At 36.3% G+C, this 26701-nt stretch overlaps 1 protein-coding gene across 1 annotated transcript in view; it reads left to right on the top strand.

Moving 5' to 3' along the window:
- Positions 1 to 8141: 8141 nt before the first annotated feature.
- The window catches only part of RP1 (RP1 axonemal microtubule associated), a 161297-nt gene continuing 142737 nt past the window's right edge, over positions 8142 to 26701 (top strand). The window contains exons 1-5 of the mRNA XM_058831135.1: positions 8142 to 8550; positions 8587 to 8780; positions 10149 to 10324; positions 23420 to 23579; positions 25519 to 25605. Of these exons, the coding sequence (XP_058687118.1) occupies positions 8142 to 8550; positions 8587 to 8780; positions 10149 to 10324; positions 23420 to 23579; positions 25519 to 25605 (1026 nt within the window). The remainder of the gene's footprint in view (positions 8551 to 8586; positions 8781 to 10148; positions 10325 to 23419; positions 23580 to 25518; positions 25606 to 26701) is intronic.

Here is a 26701-nt window from a genome sequence, read left to right on the forward strand (position 1 = left end):
GTAGCTGTGAAGTCTGTCGTGGAATTAGATGTTGTGGACTCATCAGTCTGTTCTGATATGGAACCTAGACAGGAGGAGGAGCACTGAGCTGGTTCAATGACTTGCAGGCTTAGATATATGGATTTAAATCCTTGCTCTAAATCAGGCACTGAACTGGAACTCTGGAGCGGAAAGAGAGCTCTTCAACTACTAGCCAGAATGGGGGACAGCAACAGCTGTCTGCCCAGGCTGTGAGAGGTTGGCCAGGTTTCTTCAGGCAAGATTGGCAAAGCAGTGACGAGTTTTGTGTTGCACCAAAGATAAGACATTAAGCAGCTTAGTGTTGTCAGAGCTGGGATAGTTGTACACGTGCCCAGCAACAAAGCTGTACTGTTAGCAATTTGGGAGCCTCAGGAGCCTGGGCACCTGCAGGAGTAGGCAGCAGATCAAAGCAAGTGTTTGAAGATGTAATTTTTTACTTTAAAACTTTAATTTTGTAGGAGGCAAAGCTGTAAAACATCTAAGCCATCAAGGAAATAAGACCAGATCCTAGAAAAAGATTTTATTATATCCTCCAGAAGGAACCAAAAGGTCTGTCCCTCATAGTCTTATGCTGCTGGAGACTAGTTTATGCTTCACAACATCTCCACAAAATAGGAAAGCTGGCAAGGCCATTGCAGGGAACTTCAGGTAGACAAACTGAGGCAAATGGCAAGGTAAGGTGATAACAACTTGGCCAAGGAACTCCTGTGCTGCCTGCTTAATCTTTTCTTTGGCCATGCTCTTTGGGACATGCAAAGAATAATAGTTATAAATCAACAGATTGTTAAGAAATACAAGGAAGGTAAAAAATCATAAAAAAAGATTGTGTGACAACCCTAGCTGTATTAATAAGTGAAATTTTCAGAAAAACATTAAGATTTTATGACCAATATAGTAAGAAATCAATCTTTAATAAGTTGACAGCACTGATTTGATTTGCAGTTAGTTGTAACATGGCTTTTTTTTACAAATCATGGTGTGTTGAGGTTGGTTCACAGATGACTGCATTATTAATTTGGTGAAAGAGTTGCGAGGGTCATGAAAGCAAATATTCAGGGAAGAGAAGAAATTTTAAAAATGTTGTAAAAGAAGAAAACTAGCGATATGGAAAAATTTCTAGTCACTTTTTGTCCTGTTTAAAGAATTTGAGCTCTGTAGGCATTCACATATCACTGCAGTGACTTGTGTAAATGTAATGCAAACAAATAAAAATGCAGTCTAGGATGGCTCTTTTTTCCAGATGTTCACGTTCAGAAAAAATGAGAACATGGCTGACCCTTCCCTTCAGTTAGTATAAACTACAGAGCAGAAAGTAAGTGTAGATGGTTCAATACATCTGAGGCAAGAAAATAAGGAAAGCTTATCTGAGAATGGTTATGCATTTAAATCTGAGATAGGCTATACATTCCAGAATTAAATTCTAGCTCTCTTAAAGATGATGGGTTAATTTGTAGTTCTGGAAGGCCAGACATTACCCAGAGGAATCTGTCTACTGAACACAAATATGTATTCAGATTTGTGTTAAAATGTATTGGTGGTCAAAAACCAGAACAACTCAAACAGGAGTTTTTCAGTTCAGCTAACCATTCAGTCGGAGTTCTCTTAAAAGCAGAGCTTTGTCTTTATTTTTTTTTTTTTGTCTTCCTCCACAGAGGAATACTTTTTTCCTCATTTTGCATAATCAGCTGTTGGTTATCAAATCTCTGTTGGAGAATTTAATGAATAAAAGTTTGTGAGGATTAACTTGATAAGAAGTTCATGTATATCAAACAGTAAAATGCTGTTGTAATGTGATGGTTCAAAATCTTATCAGTAGTAACATATTAATAGTGCCACATTTTTTGGAAAGCTTTGCTGGAAAGGATGTAAACAGTCTGGGCATACTGAAGGGAACTTAACCCAGACCCCTGCTTCTAATGTGATAATTTCCTTTTTAGCTTGATAGCAGTTTCCTAATTCCATACCTTACTGAGCAGTCCAATTAAAAAAAAAAAAAACCAAAACAAATATAAGAGGTTGCAGGGACTTGGAAATATAAGGCACATTATCAGCATTTTCTTGGGGCATGAGATCAACAGTAATAATTTAACTGGTGTAGCAACTGCCCTTTCTGAAGAGGTGACTCACTCGTGAATGATAAAAGCACTCGAGTGTTAACTGCTGCTCCATATGGCTCCGATTTAAACAAAGGGTGTCATTCAAGGGCACCAGGATTGCCAGGCAAGGAAGTCCTCATCACACACAGGGCTCTGATCCTGCTCCCACTCAGGATAATGCTGCAGAAAAGACTGCTTATGTTTCTCAACCTGGGATGCTGGTTATCTGCTAATGAAAAAAAGGATATATCAATAACCATGTGAATGTAATTGCTAACATACTGTGTCTTCCTCAGGCGTCATTTCTTAGGTATGACAGTCTTGAGAAACACTGAGGACTTGTAGAAGGAGGTGGAAAGCCTAGGTTATATGTAAGTACTTTAAGCATTTATTCAGTTCAGTTACTGAAGCAAAGTCCAGAGAAAGGCAGGAGTAGTTGCTCAAAATCAGGAAGTGTAGTGATAAAAGTATTTGTTCCAATTATTTTGATGCTGTATTTTTCTGGTCTCATACAAAGAATTTTGGAGTCGGTTAGAAACTTTAGACTTGGAAAACATCCACTTGAGCTTTGGTTCAGCTCAGGTAGGGCTGAACTCAGCAGGTTATGTTTCCTTAGGGTACTGGACTCAGGCCTTTAGCCTCATAGAGTGGTGCTGCAGGCACTGGACCTCCAACTGGCTGTTCCTCTTCCACCGCCTTCCTAGAGGACAACCTTTGGAAAACAAAAAAAAAAAGAAAAGTCCCACTGATGCCTGGGGTCATTAGAGTAGATCCTTTGTACTTATCTGGCACGATGTTTACAAAGAGCCAAACACGTGCTTTCTTCTTTTTGCTTCTTTTCAGTAAGAGACCTCTCACTGAAACTTAGTGGCAGTCTCACAGTGATATGTTCCTGATTTCAGTTATTGCCCAGTAAATAACCCTTAAAAAATAGGACCAAGAAGTGCAGTTAAGTGCAATATTTAGTATTAGAATCTAGAATTGAAGATGATTTGGAGATAAACAGGCTTGTAATTTAAAAGTGAGAATGACAGCAACTCAGAAAAATTGTAAACATGCTTGCCATTACAATTTTAATCAGTGATATGTTTTCTCATGTGGCCTTATTTTGCTTGCTTCAATTTTCTGGACTAATTTTGTATTCACTGATTTTTCTTTTTGAAAGGTGTATATATATGAAGAACAACTGTTGTCCAGATATTAAGGCTAAATTCTTATTGCAAAATTTTAATAATTCCATGAATATCAGCCAAGTTGCCCACATGAATGGATGAAAGGTGTTTCTGTGTCAATATTGATTGCTTTAGAACAGTGGTGATTTTTTTGTGACTTGTTAGCTTCAAGCCTGAATAAAGCATAATTCTATTGACGCTATTTTTACAATAAAGTTGATGATTTCTTCTCTTTTCAGAGTATATGAAGTTTTTGTAGTACAAGAATGAATGCAGGGGACCTTTAAGTTACAGACATCTGGACAGAGACTTTGCAAGCCTTTTGAAGTCCTAGAGACATAAGAGGCATTTACACTGTCAAATGGTGACACTTGATTGTCATCTTCACCAGGCCCCAGCAGCATGATCTCTTGAGTCCCCAGTTCTAGTGACACCCAGAAGTCACTGATGGATTAGCTGTTTATTGAAAGTGTCTTTGCATGCACTGGAACATTAATGAGGGTAGCAATGATGTTTTAAATCCTACGCTGTAGGGAAATCCAACCCAATATCAATTCCTGTTACAAGCAGTTTTAAGACATCAGAATAGAATTTGCACTTGTTCGTCTTCTGAAAAAGTGTAAACAACAGAATACTGACTAGAATACAGGCACAATAGCTAAAATAGATTAAGGACCACAATAATTATATTAATATATTACTATAAAAAGCAATGTTTATAGCAAAATATCTGTGCAACATTATAATTTAATCTTTGTTTGTACCTATGTATCTTGTGAAAGTGGAACTGAAGTGGTATTTTGCAGCTTCAATAAATGTTGAATTCTCTACTAAGGAGACCAGTTAAAAACTCATTACAGCATGTAGTAGTAGTGTTTACTGAGCAGTGTTTTTGTTACTGTTCTAACAGCTAGTTTTGGGAGCTTGGTGTAATCCTGATTAAGCAAAGAAGCTCCAAATCAGATTATACATCTGGTGGCAATTAGATGGAACACTTACCACCTGGGAACATAGTATTTCCACTGAAAAAAGAAAAAAAAAATTCCACATTCCAGGGCATAACTAATATACAGTTAAACATAATCCTCCTATCTCTTCCTGAACTATATTCACACACATTAATAGTCATGGGCTTTTTTCCAACATGAAGAATGTTATAAAGAATACCTTACGGATTACAAAACTCCTTCAGACTGTCATATTTTACTAACTATTGTTAGAGAAATTCTGGAACTATTTTCATTGTTATCTGAATAGAGAAAAATATGGGAGAATCTTTAGCACTAAGAGAATCAACCTGAGGAAGTGAATGAATGAAAACAAGGGGTTTCTAATAATTAGAGACAGTTAATAGTCTCAGAAGGTGAGTGGTAGAAACTCCATTTTTAGTATATTAAAAATTTTTATCACTAAAGGATTTAGTTTGGATGATAAACCTACTCTGGCAAGAAGGTAGATTAGATAACTCACATTCCCCACCCACATTTTTATTTTATGTGGTTATGTGGCTTTCTTGAGCAATCTAAGTAAATAGAAAGTTATATAAATGAAATATTTAATAGGTAAATAGTGTTTTAACACCATATAAGAGGACTTGCTGGATGAGATGTTAGACATTCTGCTCTGAACAGTGGCTGCCTGTGGTGAACCTGGTCTGGTGATTCACATTAGCTGAGATTAAGCAAGTGGATTATGATGTTTTTCCAGGCTGAACATACTTGGAATAAGACTAAGGATGTTGTTTCATGCGGCATAGACAGCCAAATGTACAATTTATAAATCTCTGAAAACAAACTATACTCTCTTTTATTTACATAGGACTGTGGGTGAGTATGATAAAATTCTATGCAATGCTTACTAGCTCTATGGCATTGAGGGTATTATGTATTTAGAACAAAGTGTTCCACTTAGTGTCTTTATAGAATTTAGCTTGGTGCGTAAACGTTGCATGAATAGTTTTGTTTATAGGATGCAGGGAAAAGATGAAGTTCTGTTTTCTTTTCTTGGAGAATAAATTTCTCAACATTTTAGTTGCAGAAATATCTTAATAGGCATCCTATTTCATGTAATATCAGCTATTTCTTAATTTTAGAATATCATTTAAGTATGAAAATTGGTTGTATGTTTATGATGAAATTAAGGTATTTTGTGGTGGCCCACATTATGAAAAAGTCTTCTACAATAAATTGACTGTTCATTGTTGAAATGTTTTCTCTTTATAAAATGTAACTATAAGGAATCTTAAAGATGCAGAAGCAATTTTTGCTATTAAAATTAATGCTAGAAACATGGTGTGCCATATAAAGGTATATCATCAATTTTTCTTAGGAAAACTTATTTTTCTTAGTTTTGTGCATTGGAATTATTTCATGTTTATACTGGAAAGTGTGCTTTTTTCTTTCTTGATATGTATATTTCCTCTTTGTCTTGGATTTCAGTACTTCCACAATGTCAAGACTAAATCTAATAATTATCTTGATGTGAAATATATTGTATTTCTCTTTCAAATGTTGATGTTTATGCAACTGAATGTTTTGCACAAGCACAAATATCTAGAACGGCTTCTGAGATGCTAATTCCAAAGTGATTAATGTCAGTTATCTCATGAGAAAATCCACCTATCTTATCTCTAGTAAGAGTGAATAATCAAGTCACACAGATGAAACTCCACTCCATTTTCACAAAGTGTTAGAAGTACAGTAGAGAGTAGCTGAGGAGCAGTGTCTGTTCTTTTCTCTCTCTGGCCAGTGTTGACAATAACGCTTTTTCTGCAGAGATCCTGGACTGGACTCTCAAACTCCAGTCTTGGCCAGCTGAAATGGAGTAGCATGACATTCAGTTCACTGAAGAACTTCTGTCATTGCTGCTTTCACTCGAGGAGAACATTTGCTCTTCAAAGAGAGTAGGAAAGTTTGTGTTGCAGGTAGAAAACAAAATGCCCTTATAGATTTTCTCTAGGCATATCCAGCTAAGCAGAATGACTCATGCAGCACAAAATGTCTGGTTTGAGTTGTGTCCCTAGTCTAAACTCACCTGTCAACCTCTCAGTATAGAAGTATAGTGAAAATTTACTCAGCTTAATGAGTAGATATGTCAAAAAAGATGAACAAGTGTAGCTGCCAGTGGTTCTAGTTGAAGTGGAGCTCCTCCCTCCTACAGAAAGTAAGCCATTTCAGTGGCTGGGTTGTATAAGCTGCTGCTGCCAACCTTGAAAATGTCTTCTTGCATGCTCCTTAATTAAATGCTTTTTTTGTTTTTCATTTTTTAGGCTTTTAAAATTTATTTATTTATTTTAAATGTAGTTGTGTTTATGCAAATCAATCTTAGAGTACATCATTCTGCTGCAGTCCTGTTTGGCTATTTTTTAGTTTTAGCACTTAGCGGAGTGTATTTTACAGCATAAATTGTGTCTTATAAGGAGACATTTCTTCCTGTGTTCTGATCAGTGTTCAAAATAATTAACTCCTAGTGAAGGCAAAACACCTGAGCTGAAGCAGTGCACTATTGCACTTCAGCTGAAGCATTATTGGAAAATCTGTAAGAACACAATAAGATAAAGTCTTACCAAATCTGACTTTATTTCAACCTTCACTGTCTTGAAACATAACATTTCCTTATCAATTTCAGAACTGATATATGCAGTATTAAAATAATCAGAATACAGTTTTCCATAGCTTCATTCAGACAAATAAATGGTAGCCAGAGATTGTTCCATTATTCAATATGGCAGCTATATTAGGATTACATCATCAAAGAATTTATTTTATTTTGTTGACAAGTATTCCTTGAGACTGCTATGTAGTTTTCCAGTAAAAGTCTACTAAAACTGTTTCCCTGAGGAAATTATTAATTAATTAATTAGTTGAATGTTTTTACCCTGTGTTCCAGTGAAAGCAAGCCAATCACTAAGATAAAGTTATTTTAGTCACTTAAAGGGTTGTCATTACAGTATCTAAATTTAGATTGGATTAAAATGGAAAGATTGGTGCTCTATTTACAAGCACAAAGACTAACAATATGGTTGTCAGAAATAATTTATAGTTTATTATACAAAAATATTCAAAAATATTTTAAAAATATTTAAAAGTTTTCATTTCAATGCTACTTCTCCTGAAGAATACCTGAATTTTTTGGTTTTTTGAGTGACTTAGACTTTTATTTTACTAAAAATGCCTTATTTTGTTAGTAGTTATTTTTTGCTCAGTATAAATGTGGCTGTTGTAGTAAATATGTATTGTGAGATAAAAAACTTGCAATAGAAAAGCAAATAATATGTCAATTTATGATAAAACTTTAACACGTGTTTTGGACCTTGTTATGGTATAGATTACAGTGCTGTAAATCAGGAGACCTTTCTCTGATTTCCACAGTTTTGCCTTGGTTTGAAACTAGTATATAAGATCAGACTGAGCTGCATAGTCTTTCAGTTTAGCTATTTTGGACCAAAAAAGGTTCATACCAAATTTCTCCCTCCTAGTAAGGACTTTTCTTTAATATCTTAAATGTGAAATGTCATTAGCTTCATGCTCAAGAGAGGATGGACTGACAAACTACCTCCTTCTAAGAAAAGTTCTCTTGCACCAAAATGATAAGAGATTTGAAATTACATTGGAGAGTTTTGGGAATACTTGCAAGCAGAGCTATGCTAACTTAATCTGACAGTACTGGAGTCTTTGTGGAATTTAGTGATAACAGCTTGAATCCATTTAAATCCAGTGATTTTTGGCACAACATGCTGCCGTTGGTTTCTCATAAATCCTCTTTCTGCACCTTTCAAAATGTAGATCATATTTTTACTAGTCACAGGAAAAGTTTTACATCCATCTCTTTTTTCTTCCAGATTGCTGTCAAAATGAGTGAAACACCTTCAAGTAGTTACTCAGTGAATCATCCAAACTCCTCCGAGAGTGAACAGAGTTTATCCATGCGCCATTTCAATGTTACTGAACCAGTTGTGGCAAAACGGATTTGTTTCTATAAAAGCGGAGATCCCCAGTTTAATGGAATCAAAATGGTGGTTAATAGCAGGTCTTACAAGACATTTGATGCCTTGCTGGATAGTTTATCCAAACGGGTCCCGCTACCTTTTGGAGTAAGGAATATTAGTACACCCAGAGGGAGACACAGCATCACCAATTTGGAGGATCTGGAAGATGGAAAATCCTATATTTGCTCCCATCAGAGGAAAATGAAGCCCATCAACCTGGAACAGGCCAGCAAAAAGCCACTGCCCTGGCAGATCAGCAGGCCTGTCAGTGCTCGTCGTCGAGCTGTGCAATTAGCAAGGCAGAATGAAGATGGGTTTGGCCATCGAGAAAGCAGAATAACAACTCCCAAAAAGATGCTTGTTTTCAAAAATGGGGATGTAAGGCATAGGCGCACCATAGTTTTGGGAAAGAAAAATACACAAACATTTGAAGCCTTTCTGGATTATATGAGTGAGTTAATGCAATATCCAGTTGCAAAACTCTATACCACTGATGGCAGAAAGGTGAGAATATGGATGAGTACTGACTTCTTTTATTATTTCTTCTAGATTATTTTAAATTAAAAAAAAATTTATCTACTGTGAGCTTGAAACATGGTCCTGATGTATGATCAGATGTGCTAAATTTAGTTTGTTTGCTTTCTATTCTTTTTCCCCCTTTAGAAGGGCTACTAGCATGAAGGAAATATACTGGAATTTTGGGAACAGAGAGAAGCTAGTGAATACACATATACATTTAATTTTAAGCAAAAAGAACAAAACACTTCAATCTCTTACTCAAGCCTCTTTCAGGCATGCTCCCTATTCTATACTTTTATCCATTTACACAAAACTTTCCTTTAGTCTTAATGCTGTTTATCTGTGATTTTTAATGTTTTAGAACATGGTAAGTAGCATCAAATGCCCACACATATTTTTATCATTGCACAAAGGCAGAGTGGTTTGCCATTAATAACTTGAAACTCTGACACCTGAGTCCCTATTACAGTTTTCAAACCATGGACCAGGTTCTGTACCTCTAAACTCAGATGGTGCAGCACTAATAATCCAGATTTTAATCTTGCATGCTGCTTTTATAATTTTATCTCTGTGTTTTTTTCTGTCTGTTGTTCAACCACAGAAAAATACATATGGTTACACATAGCAGATATCTAGAAAGAGAATTCCATGCAGAACTCCAAGAGTGCAAGGGAAATCTCCTGTTTACCCTTCACATGTTGAAATTGTGTATTAGGTTGAGAACCTGTCCATATTCACTGCTACAATTTAGTAAAGTGCAGTTTCTAAACATTATCTTGTAATATATTTTCGAACATACATTCCAGACTGTCAGACAAGGCTCTGAGCCTTGATTCAGTCAGATCTGCTTTGAGTAGAGGGTTGAACTACATGACCTCCACAGATCTTTTCCAAAGTGTGTAATGCTCTGTGGTGGTGTCCTATTCCTTTGTGGAAGTATGAGTCAACAACTTGTGCTGTATTCTGAATTTTTCCTCCAAGTATGTCTCCATATGTATACCTACCTCCAAATGCATATTCGTATTTCATGACTATGAGCAGTCAATGTGCAATGATGAAACAAAATAACATATGTAAACAATTAAATTTTAAGAAAATTTTTATCTGGATCCAAGTTGTTTCTTGAAGTAATTATCCAATATATTTATATAGCAAGATATATCCTCACAGAAATATGAATTGCCTTATAGGAATTGAAAAATTAATTCTGTCCTGTGATACATATTTAATAGTCTGCTGCAAATGAATGTAGAGACTAAGAAGTGAAGATATAAAGCTTGGAAGGGATAAATTTCTCACATTATTTTTTGGTGGTTACTAAGGCAGAGAATTTAATGTTACTTCTTTTTCCAGGTTCCTAATCTTCAGGCCCTGATATTGTGCTCTGGAGCTGTAGTTGCAGCAGGGAGAGAGCCTTTTAAACCAAGCAATTATGAATCCCTTGGGTATTTGCGGCCTGCTAAATTGCTCGGAATCGGAAATCGTGTGTACCCAAAAGCAAATGCCAAGTCAGAAAGTGAAAAGAGTAAGTTTTTTGAATTCATTTGTATTTTATTAATTTGTTTATCTCTCTTAGCATAAGGCATAAACAGTGACAATCTTGCTGGGATCAAGGATATTCATAGCGGCCAGTTGAAACTGTTTATATCTGCTGTGACTCCTCTATAAGCTTACGAAAGATCAAAGTGTTAATTTTCTTTTTAAAATGCAAGTTTCTGGTAAGTACTCAGCTAGTATGCATATTTTGTTTCTGACAGACTTTCTCAGAACACAGATGAAAATCTTTGAGTATAGTTCATTTTAATTAACTTGATTGTCATTGTTATGATTTTTTTGGTGTCAGAATTAATAAAAACAGTGGTAAAAGTAAAACCTCAGGCGACTTTAGGCTCTCATTGCATTGCTTGGGCAAAACTTTTGTTCAGTTTTCAGAACTTAACCAGTGGAGGTTTGGCTTGTCCTGATTTACTCTTCTCTTGTTGCATGCTCCCCATAAATAGGACTAGTATAGCATCCATCCACTCACAAATTCATCATATTTTTGAAGCTGATTTTGCCTGAACAGAGTGTTGTCCATTCCTACATCCTCATGGCTGTTATATGTATTTTTTTTAATAAGTTTGGGAAACGATACACAAATACGTACTTTCTCTTTAATTGCTCACAAAGTTGCTCCATTGATAAGGTCAGGAAGAGTGTGGAGTGGCCAGTGGATGATCAAGAACATGAGGAGCTCTTGGAGAGAGGCCAGTCTAGATGAATAGCCTGAGGTAGAGGGAAATCAAATGCTGCACTACCAGAGCTTTAGGTCCTGTGGGAATTCCTGACATCAGAGCATCTTGTAGGGCTGAGGTACTATCTGCAGGAACTTCCTTAAACCAGAGGTTTAAGTCCCAGCTGTTCTTGCTACAGCTTCATGCTCTACTGGAGAACCCAGGGAACAGTTTAATTTTTACTGTACTGGGACTTTCCACAGTAACCCTGACAGTGTTGTGGAGTACATTAATATATGACATTTGATTTCCATTTGCTTGAGGGAGTTCCGTTCACATTTCTTGCACTTTATTATCTCCCCACCAAGCTATTAATTTTAAGTTTTTACAGCCTTAATGTACTTTGACTTGCACAGCTTGAGACCTGTTTGCAGAGCATAACATAATGAGTCAAGAGAGAATAAATGTGAACATTTTGAGAATGAAAGTTCTGCAGAAACAAAAATCCTACTCTGAATTTGCTTTCAAACAGAGACTGAACCTCGCAGTCGTAGAAAAACTGAGCTGCTGAACCTGATTATCTACTGTTTATACTTCTTAGTTAACAGCAATCACAGAAGGAGTGAGGAAAAAACAACCCTCTTTTTGTCTTTAACTTGAGAATCTAAAAAATATCAGGTGTAAGAGACATAATTGATGATATGAAAACATGGGAAATGAAACTTCAGCATGTTTGTTCTAATTCCATTTCCTGAGACACAGAAGGTGAGATACTTTGGGAAGCATAAGTTCTGTCTGTGATAGAAAAGTTTTGTTTCTTATTCAGTCCATGGTAAGGCATCTGCTTGAGAAACTTGCAAGACTATTTGCCTGAGGTTATAGACATGTCTCTGTAATGATAACATATTACTATAAAAGTCTTGATGTGAAACTACTTAAAAAAGCAAACTCTAATTCAAGAAATGTAGATAAGTTAATATTGCATGTGTTAAAATGCTTTTTGTAAGTGAAACTTATCTATTATATGGTGAATTATATATATTTAGATATCAGTGGCAGTTGTTCATACCTTTGTGTGTCTGTACCTGCACTGTCTCCCTTGCACATGTAGAAGACCTTGGAAATCAGCAAACTTTATTCTTATCTCATGTTCTTTTAGTTCTCAACTCTTCAGCAACAACTATGAGAGAGAGATGAGAGAAACTTTTTCAAAAGATCAAAGTTATTGCAGAGTAATCAAAACATAGTGTGGGAGTATATATTGTGTATGCTAACCCATTTTGGGCAACATTAAAAAAATCAATTAAAAAAATCAAAATTGGCTATGCTGAGTTTTGCACCATTGTCTACAACACAGATACATAAGTCATATGTCATATAGTACAGATAAATGTGTTTCAGCATGTGATGATTTAAGTTCAGATTTTACAAGGAGTTCAAGAACTTCATTGTTTACTTCTTTATAGAAGGTCAGTCCAGAGGATTGGATATGAATCCTTTCCTCATGTGTTGGTGACATTACAAAGAGTAGTTATTCATGCACTGTATATTGTTAGATTAAGCCCAAGGACATATATATTCACCTTGACTGACATGTTTTAGTACTGACTGTAAGAACTAATAGGAAATGATATATTAATGATCACTAAAGCATGAAGAGGAGGTGCAGCTGGTAGCTTGACGCCCAAACAAGTGAGTGCCTATGAATCCCTTGAAAAGCTAAAGGCAACCTCAGCTCTCAACTAAGTATAAAATGAGATCATCTACTACTTTTTTAGGCTTTGGAGCTTCAAATAAGGCCACAGTTCTGGCATTAGAAAGAAATTATTGTAAAATAAAATTAAGTTAACAAGTATTTAAATGCTTAATTCTTTATTAAGACTTTTATTTCTTTCTCTGAAAACTTCATAGATGAATAGCAAGATTGCCCATCTTTTTTTCTGTACTTTTTAATGCAAAATAAATTGAAAAAACAAAGTATGTATAATAACACATTTCATTAGTATCTTTAATACTAATTTTTCTCCTTTCTTCTTTTCTGTTCCTTTGTTGCCTGTCTGCTGTCTAATCATCTGGATCCTTATCCATCGTATTTGTCTGCTCTACTTTTTTTCTACTGAATGCATCTGTATTTCAATGTAATTATTGGTAGTGACAGCTGAAATGGACTCTAGTTCAAGATCTCAGATATTCTCAGTTTCTTCTGATAAAGGATCCAGCAATGATAACAACTCAAATGATAACAACTCAGAGTCTTCCTATGTTCTTGACAGCCACAATGGGATAGAAGGAAATCGGTCAGTCATTGGTGAAGACTTATCTGTGGCACAGTATCAAGATGACATTGAGAAATCTGTTCATGTTAATCAAGATGGCAGTATCACAGTGGAAATGAAAGTTCGATTCAAAATTAAAGAGGAAGAAACCATTAAATGGACAACCACTGTAAGTCGTGCTGGCCTTTCTAATGACAAAAATATCTCCATTTGCAGTTCTTCTGCAATGAATGTGGAAGACTGCTCATCCAATGCAAATACATCAGGGTGTGTAAATCCAAAAGATGCTCCATTTTTGAAGAGCTGCAATAAAGAAGAGGAAGGCTCGGTACAGCAATCCAATGAGGAAGTGTCAGACGAAGAATCAGAATCTGATTTGAAAACTTCTGATTGTAATGTGTCTGAGAAGAACAATTCTGTAGATTTAGATGCAGGCAATGTACCCGAGGAAAATATCAAGCCTCGATTTTATAGGCCTCCCACCCCTGGGCCAAGGCGTGTTAGACAAAAGAAAGCAGTAGTTGAAAGTGTCACCTTGGTGTCTGAGAAAGAGGTTCAAGAGAAGACAATACGACAGTTTTCCTACAGTGAGGAAATAGAGAATGGAGAAAAAACATCTGAGTATTGCATGGTAGCTCATTCAAGCAGAAAAAAATCAAGTGTCAGTAACCCAAAGTTTAATGAGATGAGTGACAATGGTTTATTAAAGCTTTCTTCAGAAAATATAAAAGAAGAAATGCTTTTTAAAGTAAGCCACAAAAGTAGTGAGTTGATAGAAACCACAAATAGGAAGACGTTAGAAGTGCCTGATGAAGATGCATTAGTACAGAATATGTTGGAGAAATCAGCTGTGGGACAAGGTGCATATAGTAGTTTAGTATCAACTTCCAAAGCTAACATCAGTGGTTTCATGCCATCATCAAAAACTTACCAGACAGCTAGGCCAGGTACAGCAGATCACATCCAAAAGTCATGTGATATTAAACAAATAAAAAGATCAGTAAGTTCTTTCATTACATACTCAGAATTATGTCAGTCAAAAGAAGAATTAAAATGCCAAGCTGCTGATTTAATAGCTATTTCTCAGGATTCAGGGCATTCAACCTGTGCTGGACATAGCCAGATGAAGATGATGGCACCTCCATGTAGTAACAGTCCTACTGAGAACATAAATACAATGACTGGATTCATTCCTACTGTTACTGAAAGTGAGAATCAAATCTGTGCCACGACTGAACCTGTGATGACAACGCTCATTGAGAACAGCGAATCTGCATCATCCGTCACCAAAAAGAAGAAGAAGAAAAGAAAATCACCTAGCTTGCTAGAGCAAGGTACATATGAAAATCAAAAGCATAGGGAAATTTCAGGGGTAATTAAAAGTGAAGGGTTGCAAATCACACAGGATTCCACAACAGAGGCTATGGATAAATATTCTGAAATGCATCAGAAAAAAGGATCTGAATATTTTGCAAAAAACAGTGATGGGTCTGCCAATTCAGACAAAACTATATATCCTGAAGATGAGTTCTATCATGAGGATTCAGTGGAACAAAATGGATCATCATCATCTAATAAGAAAAAAAGAAGTAATAACAAGAAGTTAGCCAAGGTAAAATTGAAGTCAGGCAAAAAAAGCAGTATAATTTCATCTGCAAAGAGTGAAGATGGTCTAATAACAGCTGATTCAAACAATGAAGCTGAACACAGTCAGGATACACTTAGTACTGAGAAAGAAGGTGCGCATCTTATAACCAGTTCTTTCAAACAGACACCTAACTCATCAGTGACTTCAAAGCCATTTTCAGAAGTGCCAAAAAATCTCAGCTTTGAAAAAGAAAAGGAAAAAAATCATTCAGAACATTTGCTATCAAAGAAGGAGAAAAAGCAAAAGGCGATGAAGAAAAATCTAGGTAAAGTTGTAAATAAGTTAAATATGTCAGAGAGTGCCATTACACTAGAGGCTCTAAACCAGGAGGGTTTTCAAGAGGAGACTGTTGAACATTCACGTGAAAATTATGTCCAAACTTGGCTAAAAAATTCGTTATCAAATTCTGTCTTACCCCCTATAAAGAGAAAAGAAGGGACTGTAGAGAACAGCAGTGCGTGTTCTTTTCCCAAAGAAAATACTGGTGCTTCTATAGAAAAAGAAGCTAGATTTATCACAAATAATGTGCATGTAACTGGAAAAAACCATCTACTTGAAGACAATTTAACAAAAAACCCATTAAAGCCTATTGGAAAATTGAGAATTTCAGAAGACTCAGCCAAAGATCCAGATGAAAGACAAACTGACTCTTTGATTCATTCTAACACATCTATAGTAGAAGAAGCTAAGTATTCACTAAAGTCAGAATTTCATCAGGATAGTAAGCTACATTTGTTTCATGAAGCACATGACAAGGATAAAAAGATGGCAGAAATTGACATTCAAATTAACAACCTATGTAAAAGAAAAAGATCTGAAGTTGCTGTTCAAGCTGGTTGCACAATTGTTAGTGAGAAAATTGGAATTGAAGTTCAGAATAACTGCATGTCTAACATTTTGCTGCATGAACTACAATCAGTTTTGCTTGGTCTGCAGAAAGGACATAGTGGATGCATTGGAAAGTCTTGCAGCTTTTCGGATCTTTCTCCTGCAGCTTTTGGTTCTTCCTCCAATGCCCTCCTAGCTTGGCTACTTTTACTGAATTTGAGAGAGAGTTTGATTGGGACAATCACAGATGATATGCAAAAGAATTCCTGTAGCTGTTCTGAAATACTGACACAGTTAAAATGTTTGAAACAAACTGCAGCTATAGAACAAGCTGATGAGCTGAAGGCTGTCTTCTCACATCTCCAACAATCAACAGAAAATAAGGTATTACACTTTAGGAAGGAGCTTGAAAAGCAGGACTGCACACAGGAGAATATGCCCATCTCTGGAATTCCTAATGATACAAGTTTGCATGAACATGAAGAATCAATTAAGCCTTGCATTGCAATGGACGGTGTCAATTCTGAAGAAACTCTAAATTTAACTGGGGAACCAGAAAGCTGTTTGGATATAGAGAAGGAAATCTGTGAAGAAACAGAGGGCTTAGACATGACTGCTCCCATAACCCAACTAGATGGTCAATATGCCAATACTAATTCAAATACCTGTAGCCTTCCATCAGCTTTAGAGACATCAGAAAGAAATGAAGAAATGCCTGATAGCCTATATGAAAAAACTCAAGATACATCATTCATTAATGAAGAGTCAGAATCTTCAGTAGAGCCTAACTCCACAGTTCATAGTGTAACTTCTAATGATAACAATTGTATCTTAGATCAGGATACTTCTGAGTTAGAAGGTGAAAAAGACACTGTACCTGTTACTACTGATAAAAATGAAGCTGAGAATGTTGATCCAAATTCAGCAGATACTGACAAAACCCCAAAAAACCAACTTACACTAGATACTGAAACCTCTGTAGAATATAATAATGAGGATTATTCTGTACAAGGTGACAAGGAAGATGCAGAAATATCTGAGGAAACCTCTGAGAGGTTATCTACAGTCTCTCCATTATCATTTCGTTATGAATCAAAGCAAATTACAGAATGTGACATGACTGAAGGAGAACAGAAGCTGCAAGTAGAAGAACTGGAGGATAAAACGTGTTCTGACACCTCTCAATTAAAAAAATGCTTAAAAAGTCCTGCTACTTCAGACTGGTCAGATTACAGACCAGATACTGAAGAGAGTGACTATAACTTTAGAGCATCCAGTGACTTGACCAATGGAAGTGGGGAGGAAGCACTTGAAAAACATTATAATACTGGCTATGTAAAGAGAACTATTGAAAGACTCTATGGCAAGACAGAAGCTTCATTTAAGCCTGACTTTCACAAAGGATTTCCTTATACGTCAAAAGTATTTCAAGTGGGTACTGAAGGATTCCACTCTGCAGTGGGGGAAAAAATAATTTATTTTTCTCAAGAATCTATGTCTTGTTCTGCAGAGAAATTGTCGCATTCTTCATTACCATCACAGGAATATCCAATAAAAGTAAACAAAGATGATGCTATATCAAGAAGAGAAAATACTCCTTTACCAGCACTACAGTCTGCCCTTAACAGAGAAGAGACAAGCTATACTAATGACTGTTTAGAGGAATCTCCAAATCAACATTGTCAACCTAGCATTCAGACTGGTGAAGATGAAGGAATATTGATAGATAAAGGTAAATGGCTTCTGAAAGAAAATCATTTGATAAGAAGGTCACCACCTGAACAGATTGGAATGTATGGTAATTTGGATACAACATCAATTGAAAGTGATGAAGTTCCATACTCTCACTTTGGCAATCTGGATCAGTACCCCACTCTTGATGAGATCCCTTCTTCAGAACTTGAAGACATGGTAAAACCCCCTGAAAAATTTTGCAGCTACTTCAATATGCCTCATAATAGTGATTCAGACCCCTTTCAGGATGAGTCAAATACAAAAGGCAAACCTATTCGCAGTGGTAAGATCCTTCCTGCACCAAACAAAGACAAGACCAATCCATCAACCATGGCAGGTTCTACTTCCACACAGGCTGACACCAATTTTCCAGCCTTCTCTTCTGTGGAATTTAGATTGCCTGATAACAAGGTGCATCCATTGGAAAAGCCTTCAAATGCTGTGCCCATCCAGTCTCAGCCAACTAATGCTAGTAACGTGGATAGAAGTGCTCCTCATGAAGAAGATTCTCTGGATAGGCTCCATGCGATATGTGGCCAACACTGTCCAATACTGATGGTAACAGTAATACCAATTAATGAGGAGCAGAGAGGATATGCCTACCAAAAGGCATCTGATATTGAGAACCAGATGGGTCCATATATGTTGGTCAAAAAGAGCAAACATTTAGGATGGCCAGGTCAAGACCTAACAGACAAAAATAATCATGTCACTTTGAAGAATAACTCTATCAATAAGATTGCCAATAATATCTTTAACAGGTTTTATGCTGATAACACCTTAGATTTTATTAGTAACTTTGGAATACTTGCATCTTCAACTTTGAAGGACACAAATATTTTAGGGGAGTTACACATTTCAGAGGATATGAATGCAAACCCCATGGAAGCCAGAAATTGTCAAAATGGTATATCCAAACACAAACCCAGTGATCTAGTCACAGGCACAAATACTGAGCTACCCAATGGAAAGAAAAAAATATGTCAAACCTTAAGAATAAATTTAATTTGTATTGTTGAAGAAAAATTTTCTCCTATGTTGGCAGATCCATCAGAAACCTGTCATTCTGAAACATTTCTGAAGTGTGACACTTCCTTAAATAGCATTGAACATAAAGCCTCTGAAAATCTGAAAAACAAAAATGCCTTTCCTATAGAAGAAGAAGACAAAGAAGAAGTAGTTTGCTCTTCTACAGTGAACAGAGGAAATAGTAACAATGAGAATGACTTATAATAAAGATCTTGGAATTTCCATCACATTAGATTAGTAAAAATATCTTCAGAAAAAAAAAAATCACATAATAAACTGCTGAATGGTTCAACCAATAAAACTCCCAGTGTGAATAACTAGATAAAATAAGTCACAATTGTATATCAGAAATACAAATATTAATTACATTTTTATGGGAAACACTACATGAAGAAAAGTTTTTCTTCTAAGGCAATGATTTCTCAGATAGTAAGCAGTTTTTCCCTGAAATATTATTTGTTAAGAGGTAGTTGTATACCAATCATCTAATTTTAAAGAAATGATGGCTGCTTGTTTCAACAGAGAAAAGAAATTTGAAATACCTGCCCAAGCTCTAAGAAGATTTTTGTATTCCATGACAGTTGAGAAGGAGCTTGAAAACTGCCTTTCAGTAAAAATGCTTTTCCCAGAAGAAAATCAACTGATATGTTTAATTTTAAATGAAAAGTAGGAAATATTATTCAAATGCTGTAATGAGGAAACAGAGGTAATGTTAGTTTTTTATAGATGAACATTATAAATTTGCTGTTTGAAATTTTAAAGGTCAGCTGCTGAACATGTATGTGAGTAAAGAGATTTTCCATGTAGGATCATCCAGACACCAAATAAAGCTGGCCTCTTTAACTCAGAGGACACTAGAAAAGGGGCATATTTAGGAACTGAGAACAGAGACTCCTTGTCAATGGACATCCTGACTGCTCTTGCCATATTTCCTTCTGATGCAGCACCACTTACTCTTAAAAGTGTTCTACATGTACTGAAAGTTTTAGTTGTGTGTTCTAACTTAATCTCTGTCTGTACTTTAAAGATTGTATTTGTGGTTTTGTGTTTTGGTTTTTTCTGTGCATATGTGGGCTTTTTTGTTTAGTTTTTTTTTTTTTTTTTTTTTTTTTTTTTGTAAATATGTTGTATTTTGAGAATCTAAGGCATATGCAATATGTTCCAGGATTTTTCAGTCTGCTCTTAGAGTTATTTTGGATACCTGTTTACAGTATTTTTTTAATACTGCATCTGTGTAGTAAGTACCTATATATGGTTTACAATTTTTAGTAAATGATATAACACATGAAATTGGAAAATATTTAATGAATATTGTGATTAGGGAGAGTGTTTCAGTTTTTTGGTTAGCTTTTAATTCTAATTACTACACAGTACCTCTCTTCAATGTCAATGAAGTCAGAGATATACCTGAAAAAAGAAGGTGCCACTTTTCAGGTAGGGAATGGGAATTTGGCTATTCTGTACTCTTGAAGACTGTCTTGAATAACTAACATGTACATGCTGTGATAAACCCTGTGTCATGATCCTATGATTAACCAGACTGGGGACCTAATAAAAGGCTGATGCAAATTCCTCTTGGGCCAGAGGCTTTGATTGTGTCTGTGTGGGACAGAGGGCACGTGGAAGGGAAGTGGAAGTTGGATGTAAAGCAAAAGGGGTTTATAGCACAGGTAGGAAACGAGAAGAACTCCTCATTTTTTTCAGAAGTCCAGTGGCTGATATATTTCCCCCTAAATGAATGTTATATTTCTGTTGTTTGAAGCAGTGTATTCTATGTAATAAACTAAAGTTATAACTCTAAAGCAAGATGTGTTGTCTAATATATTTCACACCAAATAGCTGTGTGTTATTTCCTATGCTGCCATTGTTTCTGATGTTCCTCTGTCCATCTCCACTTCTTTTGGTGTCCCTCTTCACATGTTTTAGAGCTGCTCCAAGTGAAGAGTCTCAGTGGTATTTTTTCATCCCTTTACATGTCAATACAGAAATAAAACCTTTGTTTGAAAAATGCAACTCAAAATTATTAGAATCCATCTGAATATCATATAGCATTCCGGGCTGTAAATATTGTCTAATTTATAGGTAAATTAACAGCTGTATATGTCTCCATCACTCACAGCCTTTCTGCTGGTTTCACAGCACTCTGTGCTGCATTCACAAAACCTCAGGGTTTCCAGATCTAGGTTCAGGAATCTTTAATCAGATCCTTATAACTGAGTTACTGAGAGTTACTGAGCAAACTAAGCCCTGGAAACATGAGATGTGAGGTACTCCCTCAGGTTGCAATTAGCAGAGACCACAGCAAGTGGTGAAATGAATATTAACTTGGTTTTGATTTCTGTACGTTAACTGAAAGAGAAGGAATAAAATGTCACCTCAGAGCAGGACAAAAGGTTGACAGTGAGATGTATCATACTGTCATAGGGTTTATATATTCATTAGTAGCACAGGGAAGATCAGAGAACTGTGGAATCATTTAGGTTAGAAAAGACCTCTGAGTCCAACTATTGACCCAGAATTGCGAAGTCCACCATTAAACCATGTCCCCAGGTGCCATATCTATACATCTTTTAAATACCTTCAGGGTTGGTGACTCAGCTGCTTCCCTGGACAGCCACCAATGCTTGACAGCCCTTTCATTGAAGTAATTTTTCCTGTCATCCAATCTGAAATACAATCTGAAATCCAATTGCACCCTCCCTGGTGAAACTTGAAGCAAAGACAGAGAATATCAGGTGTCTGAAATGCACAGATAAAATTGTTTTCATAGTTAAGATTGGAGGAGAGAACCTCACAATACTACAGAAACATACCGATTGACCAAGGCAAAAACACCGTGAGGTGTTGAGCTGCTTTAATAAGATAGAAAAGCATTCAGCAAACATTTTGGGATTTATAGAGAGTATGCCATACATCGGGAAAGAATTCAGTTTTTGTTGTTCCATAATTTAAAAAGAAACAGCCAGCATAACATAGATCACAGTCCCAGGAACTCCCAGTTTATCTTGTTTAGCAGCTTGCTTGAAGGAAACTACACAATTGGGAAAGCAATTCCATTTAATTACTAAATCTCATTTTTAATCTTTTTCTCTGTAGTCATTACAGCTTCCACCAGACAGATATTCTAGAGCTTGAGTCCTGTTTCTGATGACTGTCTTGAATGTTTTCTAGTTTCAATACTCAGTCTACTCATGGTTAGTTTATATACATGTGTCCCCAAGCCATCACTGTAATTTGCTCTTTTTCCTCCTTGGTATCTATCAACAAAATCAGACATTTTCTCAACTTTTTCTCCTACATAAATATTTTCTTAATTTCCTCTAATCATCATGGCTGTAGTCTCTGAAATGCACAAGGCATATTTCTCTTAATTCTAAGGATGTCAGAAGAAAAGACCATTGTTCAATACATTGTTCAGTGTATCACTATTAAACGAGTACCTTAACTTATATAGCACTAATGATATCAAATATCATTAATCTAATCACAGTGTTGATCTACTCTAAGAGTTAAGAGGAATAGTCAATACAATTTTCTCACCTTGTGTCACAGATTAGCCCCAGTCAGAACTAAGCCCCACACAGCTGCTTGCTTACTTCCCCACCAGTGGGATTTGAGATAACAAAAGAGAGGACTCATGTATTGAAATAAAGTTTAATAAGTAAAGCAAGAGGTGCACACACAAGCAGAGCAAAACTAAGAATTCAATCATCAGCTAATTGCAGCTGTGGCAAAAGCAGATTACAGCAACTTTTGAGGAAGCTCACAATGCTCTGTTGATAGCAAAGGTGTGTCTGTCAGTTACTTCTGTTTCTCAGACCTCACAGTTGTTATTTTTTACTTATACTTTCAGGTTAATATGTTCAAGCTATGACAATTTTGGAACTGATCAAATTTACCTTGTTGATAAGAGTATCCACCAGTGATACCATTGGTATTTAGCTTCCACTGATGAATGGTTTGGGCTGGAAGGGGCCTTAAGACCCATCCAGTTCCAACCCCCCTGCAGTGACAGGTTCCTGACCTGTCAGGGACAGGTTGCTCAGAGCTCCATCCAACCTGATCTTGAGCACTTCCAGAGATGAGGCATCCACAGATTCTCTGGTCCACATATTCCAGTGCCCCATCACCCTCACAGTAAAGAATTTTTCCCTAATATCCAATCTGAACCTGTTCTCTTCCAGTTTGAAGCCATTGTCCCTTTTTCTGTGACTACATGCTTTTGTAAATAGTCCCTTTCCATCTTTCCTCTAGGCTCCCTTCAGTTACTGAAAGGCCATCCCAGAGCTTTCCCTTTTCCAGGCTGATTCTCTTAGCCTTTCCTCCTAGCAGAGGTTCTTCATCCCTCTGATCAGCTTGCTGGCCCCCTCTGGTTTTTCTTCAACAGATCAAAGTCCTTCTTGTGCTGGTAAAGCTTCAGTGGTTTCCAAACTGGGTACTACATCTGTGTAGTTGATCACACTTTTGGAGTGATACAGATCCTTAAGCAGTTCTTTTTCAGCAGAGCTAATTTGCTTTCAGAGTCCCTAATATTTAAAGTGATGAGTGTCAAGGCTGTCATTACACAGCACTGCATTGAGCAGAGCTGATATATCCTAAGTAAAGAGAACCCCATATTTAATACAATATTTCAAACTGTGTTTGAAAGGTGATCTGCGTTCATTCAAATTTGACTTGGTCATATAGGACATTTAGAATAAAAGATGAATGCAACCTGACATTTCATGACATGCCCAACACAGCAAACTCAATATTTGCCTGCTGTAATTTTGTGAAACACATATTTCTGTATTCACTGACATGCTATTATTTAAAATTTTGATTACTGAAGTGCATTTTATTTAAGAATCTTGACTTTAAGTAATTCATCAAGTCTTTTCATCTTTTGATAGCTAGGAAATGGAATGTGTCAGTCTTCACCAGTGATGTGCCATCTGCAGGAACAAGCTCAAAGGTTTATATTGCATTGTATGGGGATCGTGGCAGTTCAGGTCCTATTTTTCTTGATGGAGAGAAGGGAAAATTATTTCAGAGAGGCAATGAAGACATCTTCACAGTAAGTAATATATATTCATTGTTGCCCTTTTGCTTCCTGCCAGATTGCATGACATTTCAAACTCTATGTGATAAAAGACAGCTTTTTGTATGTTACACAAGTCTAGAAATGAGAAACAACACTTAAATGTAGAGCTAAATTTAGTATCCTTTCCCACTCACCCAAAGCTGATTTGATTCAACATGTTTATTGTCTGTTGAAGAAGAATTAGTGTTTTATGTGCATTGTGCCCAAGAAAATACCAAGAAATATATGACAACAGATACTTGTTTTGTTTGCAACTTTGCAAATTTGCAAATTTGAAACAGGACTACAATACTAAAAATTAAATGAGGAAGTGAAGAATTATGATAAAATTTTAACTTTGTTAAACACCTGCTGCTTTAGTGAAATAGTGGCAAATTTTATGCCTGTAATAAATCTATCTGAAACTACTTCTGCTTCCAGTTACACAGACAAATTCTTCTCAATCAGTCTTATAGTGATTTAGGTGAGCCAGACTAGGTCCCTTATCACAATCTGCATAGCTTGAGTGTGTAAATAGGATTGTGAGGGGTTGTCTACAGGTGTCTGCTACAGGGCCATATGACAAATGGGTGCTTCCATCATTAGTATCCAGTATAGCAACTCCCCCTCTAAGAAAAGGTGTTGGCAGCATTGATGAAGAGCTCACCTTTTCCACAATTGCCCCATAGATGACTGGGATGCAAGAAGTGCAGTTCTTATCCCTTTTCAGCCTATGGAGTTTCTCAGAAGAATCCAGCACCCCGATACAGAATTTCATTCTCCATTTGTGATGTTAAACCAGCCAGACTGAAAGGAGTGGATAAAACAAGTAAGCAGGTCCAGACAGATTAAAAGACCCTCTTCACAATAGATGTTGTTGGCTGTTTGCTATTACTGAAATTAATTTCACCTACAATGACTTTTAAATGCAAAATATGGGGGACAGTCCCATTGTTTGAAATCTAGGATTCCCCTGTTAGGCAAGTATTCATAGCATTGAATACAATTAAGGAGAATCTACTCTGAAATGTATAGAAAGAGAAAAGGATCTCTGACTGCACTGTATTTGCACATAGCCATGGTCTGTCCTCACTGCTTCATCTCTTTATCATTTATACCACTGAGTTCAGAGAAATTCATGATACAGGGAACTCAGTTCACACCCATCTATACAATGTCCATGAGAACATGAAAATTAATTCTATGGAAAACAACAGAAGGAGAGAAAAATCAAGCCTACATTATAACAAAATAAATTATACAGTGAGAAAGGAAGACTGATGGTGTACTTCCAGTTCCTTGAAGATAAGCTTTCTATTTCTACATTTAAGTTCATAGTAAGGTTGTTTGAATAACCTTTACACAAAATTATTCCTTCAGTGCCCTGTTATCTGTACTGGACATATTCATCCAGCCTGCCCAAGAGCTAATCTTTCAAATACAGCTTTTTAACTTGATTTAATTGAAATTATTTCTAAAAAGAAGCATCAAAGCTGAACACAATTGTTTCCAAAAATGGTAAGACATACACCCTGGAGGGGTAGGGAAAAGCTCAGAGGTATATAGGGGGCAAAAATAATTTTGGAGCAGATCGCTAGTATAGATGCTAAACTGAGATAGATTTTAGGGTCAAGATGCTTTTGCTTTCAGTCATACATATGGTCTCTATTCATCTCCCAGTGAGGCAAATATTCACTCAGGAATTACCACAACAACTTCCTAAAGATATTTGAATAGGATTGGCAGGCCAATAGGATTTTTGAGGGTTGTCTTTTAGAAGACCCAAAAGTCTAAGGATGAAAGACTTGTTTAAATGTCAGAATATTTAATTCCTCTAATTAAAATCTCACCTTACAGTTACTAAATTAATTTCTGTTTCATGTCTTTTCTTTTTAGCAAATATTCTGTTTCATTAGTTGTGTTCCTTTTACAGGTCAATACTAGGAACGTAGGACATCTCTACAAAATACGTATAGGACATACAAATACAGGGAACTCCCCTGCCTGGCACTGCAAAGAGGTAAAAGCAGTGAGAAAGAATTTTATCTGTCCAAAAGCAGTCACTATGACATTGGATTCAAAATATGAGTAAGAAAAAAATCCCTGGGATTATATTAGCTTCATCAAATGCTTTTACCTTCATTTAAAGGATTACTTATGAAGGAATGTTTTTTTTCGTGGAACTAAAGCAGCTTATGATGTCTGGGTTGGCTGTTTGCAATTTAATACATTACGTTTCTTTAAAAATGTGTGGCTGGGCAGCAAAAAAGACTACTTAAGCTAGCAGCTATAGTCTGAGTCTTCTACAGTCTTTGCATGCTATAAAGTGCCTAGGATTTGTTTAAACCCACAAAATCATTGAACCAAGTCTAGCCAAGTTCTCCCCAAATCTGTGGCTGATGCCTATGGGCCCCTATGTACACCACCAGAGCTATATTGCAAATGTTTCTAGTTCTGTGTCTGATAAGAAAAAGACAATAAGAAGTCCTTTTCCCTCCTTATGTAAAAAATATCTTGATGCAGGTTAAGCAAATGTAATAGAGCAAAGAGAATGATCTAGTTGCACTTCAAGGTTTGGTTGGGAAGCATAATATATAGGTTTCTGGACTGGAAATTAAAGGATCTGACTTTTATCCTATATCTGATGTGATACTATGTGTCCCAATTATATGCTACACAGGCCTGAAACCCTTCTTCTTTGTGCCAGAGTTTCTTATCTCTCAGTTGAGAGACTGCAATTTATGAAGAACTTTAGAAGCTGCTGGTAAACTCAATGTTAAAATTATATTTCACTGTATATCTAGATCTATCTAGTGCAAAGTTCCCAGTGAATTCAAATATTCATTGATCAGTGGCCAAAATATCTGGCTATTTGATGCTTGTTTTTACCTGGGCCTATGACTCAGAAGGAAGACTGAGATCTGGGAAGTGTTAACTGAAGTTTAGGCAAGATCCTGCGAGTTCATACCTCTAGCCAGTTCATGTGTACACTGAAATACCACGTGTTATCACTCTAAGAGGTTTCATGGTAGAATTATGGGGATTATATATCTTTCAATTCAAGTGATGACTGCCTGGTGATAAAACCTAGGTATTTGTTTTCCAGCTGTACTGAG

The sequence above is a fragment of the Poecile atricapillus genome, chromosome 2, assembly GCF_030490865.1.
Source record: "Poecile atricapillus isolate bPoeAtr1 chromosome 2, bPoeAtr1.hap1, whole genome shotgun sequence".
Taxonomy (NCBI): domain Eukaryota; kingdom Metazoa; phylum Chordata; class Aves; order Passeriformes; family Paridae; genus Poecile; species Poecile atricapillus.